Source organism: Megalops cyprinoides, chromosome 15, assembly GCF_013368585.1.
Source record: "Megalops cyprinoides isolate fMegCyp1 chromosome 15, fMegCyp1.pri, whole genome shotgun sequence".
In the NCBI taxonomy this organism is placed as follows: Eukaryota; Metazoa; Chordata; class Actinopteri; order Elopiformes; family Megalopidae; genus Megalops; species Megalops cyprinoides.
Window position 1 is genome coordinate 3885625 of NC_050597.1, and position 3120 is coordinate 3888744.

At 39.3% G+C, this 3120-nt stretch overlaps 1 protein-coding gene across 1 annotated transcript; it reads left to right on the forward strand.

The window, feature by feature from the left end:
* Window positions 1-540: 540 nt before the first annotated feature.
* borcs7 (BLOC-1 related complex subunit 7) lies at window positions 541-2839 on the forward strand. Its single transcript, XM_036547313.1, has 5 exons — window positions 541-672; window positions 876-938; window positions 1137-1180; window positions 1912-1932; window positions 2036-2839. The coding sequence occupies exons 1-5, from the start codon at window positions 541-543 to the stop codon at window positions 2085-2087; spliced, it is 312 nt and encodes a 103-aa protein (XP_036403206.1). The 3' UTR covers window positions 2088-2839.
* Window positions 2840-3120: the final 281 nt, after the last annotated feature.

The window sequence follows — 3120 nt, forward strand, 5'->3', positions numbered from 1 at the left end:
TTCTTTATCTGGGACGACAGGTATGCAATCCTGTGAGCTACAGGTTCACAGGGTGCAGAGCACTGAGACTGAGGGACGAACCCCTCAAACATTTATTTATGTACTGCCTAACCTCATTTAAACATACAGAAACTGAATACATTTTCACATGGCCATACAATACATTTCATCCTCACATTTTCTCTTAGGTAGATAAGTTTAATTAATTTATGCATTCTCTACAGATGTACAGAAAACTCAGAACCAAGTTACATGACAGAATTTAGGAAATATTGGGTAGTATTGCTTTGGAAGAGCGCTTGTTTATGCTTCATTTTAACTTTAAATTTTGGTTATTTTTGTAAGTGTTTTCACAGTTTTAAAGATACATGTATACGGTATACTCCTAATCATAGTATACTCCTATGCCGTGATATTGGATAGATGGTTTTGGATAAATTAATTTTTTTCAACTAGTAACTTTATTTACGCAGCACAACTCGTTTCCGGTATTAAAACTACCGTTTTGTCCCTTCCGCTGCACCGTACTTCCGGTTCATCATGGCGTCCACGGAACGACAACACCAATTCGGCCAGGCAGTAAAAGTCTTGTTAGCCGATAAAGTCGGCTCTTGCAGCGGGGATGTGATCGCCCTCACCCGCCAGATCCTGCGGGGGTCACGCAGCCAAGAGGTAAAACCGAAAATAAGGGGTAAAATCTGAAAGATACATGTTATTCCGCTCCCAGTTCAGCTAAAACATGGACGACCTATCTAGATAACTAGTCGTCGTTTGGGGCTTCGTTTGTTTCTGATATAAGTGGTTCTTTACTCTCAGAAGTGTTTGCAAGTCAGCCAGCTATCTTATGAATCTATTGCGTATATCTTGTGTTCCAGCTCCTTGGTCAGGCAGCTCGGAACATGGTTATACAAGAAGATGCCATACTGCACTCAGAGGACGTAAGCAAAAAGCCATACGACATAGCTAGCTTAGCTAATTTACCTAACTGACCTTAAAAACACGCTCGGTTTTGGGTGGGGGAGTAACACTTGTTGCTGTATTGTTCTCATACTGTTTCCCATATTTATTTTCAAAACTAATAGCATCATTTGAAACCAGGTTATTTTGAAAATAGTTTTCCGTTTCTGTTTTTGCAGAGCCTCAGAAAAATGTCTATTATAACCACTCACTTGCAATATCAGTAAGTACTTTACCATTATGCCTCTTTTCAAGCTCTCATAGATGGACAGACTTGTAGAATTTTACCAGTCTTGTCGTCTCCTCCTTTCTACAGTGAAAGGGTATAGCTTAATGGTGTAGTAGCTCATTCTAGAACATCTGATTCCGCACACCAGGGTCATTGGAACCTGATTAGTCATTATACTAGTGTAGTTGGAACACAGGGGACAGGGAATGGCAAGACCGAAAAATCTACCTGTAGATAATTAAGAAGTAGTTTGGTGTCCCTGAGCCAATCGTTGATGAGAGGAACATGTGGGGGACCAATGAGGGTGGGAGGTGAACAGGAGCAGGGCACGCGACAGTGCTTTGACTGCGCTTATTACTTTGACTTTGCTTTATAGAAAAATAAGATAAACATTGGGCAAATGATAAGGAGGTGGAGTTGGCAGGCCTTATTGACACTCCTGTGTGATATCGCAATGTTGTAAAATATAACACACAAAAAAACTTGGAACAGAATCGTGAATCACATCGTCTAGTGAGAGGTTGAAGGAGTTCTTGGAGTTATTAATGAATAACAAAGATGTCTTATGTCCATCCTGAATGATATTCAGTGTTAATTTGTCCTGATGAGCTGGCAGTTCGTCAGGTTTTCACTACTGAGCTTAATATGTAAGAGCCTTAGGTTGCACAAAGGGCTGCTTTCTGTTGCTTTATAATGACTGTTTTTTCTTCTTCTGTATCACCCAGACAAGAAGCAATACAGAAAAAGTAAGTCAACATATCATTTGTGATTGTTAGAGGTGGCCACTCAGTCAAAACACTGAGCTGTGAGAAAGTTGTGAACGTCACCTTATCTCTCCCCTCCCTGCAGTATGGAACAGTCCAGAAACCTTCAGGACCAGCTCAGACATGCAATGAAATAGAACAGTGCTCGCAAGAGTCTTTTTCAGGGTTAGATGTTTGCTTCAGGCGGTTCTTTGTGGCCTTACAGTTGCACATGTGTGAGACCTCGCATATGAGAATTTCTCCATAAATAATACGAACATATGTTCAAAATAGAAGTCCAGAAGTTTGCACAACAGTAAAAGTGACATTAATGATAATGTTGAAAATTTATTGTACTGTTTTTGCTCAGTTGTGAGTCCACAAGATGACAAATACAGGATTTAATTCATTTTTCTGTCACATTACTTTTGAGAATCAACTGCTTGTAAGAATCGGATCGTCCTGGACCGATGAGTCTTTTTAACCAGAGTGCACTGTATTCAGATTCCTCTCAGTATTTTGTCTCTGGCTTGCAAATTTTCTTCTTCCAAGTTTATTTATGGTCCATGTGAAAATGTCATTGGTTCTTTATTTTATATAGAAAAAATAAAGTTTTCAGAATGAAATCAAAGAATCCGAATGGAGTCCCATCAATGAAATTAATAGTAAATGTTCCAATAACTCTTTCTGACACAGTGAACCTGAACCATACGCAGAGAAACCAGCTATAGAGTGAGTGAATTATGAAACCATTTAATCATAAAAACAGGATTGTCCCATGGCCCATGTTTGCATTTATTACATTTTAATAGGTAGGTAAGGTAGGTCATGCAGCTGTGTTACTTTTTTGGTGATTATTACAATTATTACAATTTCAATTTCAATATCTCAAACATAACAGTTCAGATCTGCAGCCCATAACAGTCTTATGGCTACAACAAAGTCGATCATAGGCGATTTCCATAAAGCCAAAATAAGCATTTAAATCTAGAGGTTTTTGGCTAAATCTGTCAGTAATTACCTAAGGGAGATTATTTTTGGTGTAGTCATTTTTGGAACAGTGTAGACTCTTATAGCTTGATGTGTTGTGTTTGATACTTTGGGGAGGGGGAGCGGGAGGGGGGGGGGGTGTGGTGTACCATTTCTATTGGCCATAGTGCTTCCCCACAAAATGTTTTGCCAGTCAGCAAT

Excerpts from the sequence above, each read along its gene's own strand:
- borcs7 (XM_036547313.1), top strand. The coding sequence starts at position 541 with ATGGCGTCCACGGAACGACAACACCAATTCGGCCAGGCAGTAAAAGTC. Across the intron at positions 939-1,136 it reads CCATACTGCACTCAGAGGAC|AGCCTCAGAAAAATGTCTAT; the intron begins GTAAGCAAAAAG and ends CTGTTTTTGCAG. Across the intron at positions 1,181-1,911 it reads ACCACTCACTTGCAATATCA|ACAAGAAGCAATACAGAAAA; the intron begins GTAAGTACTTTA and ends TGTATCACCCAG.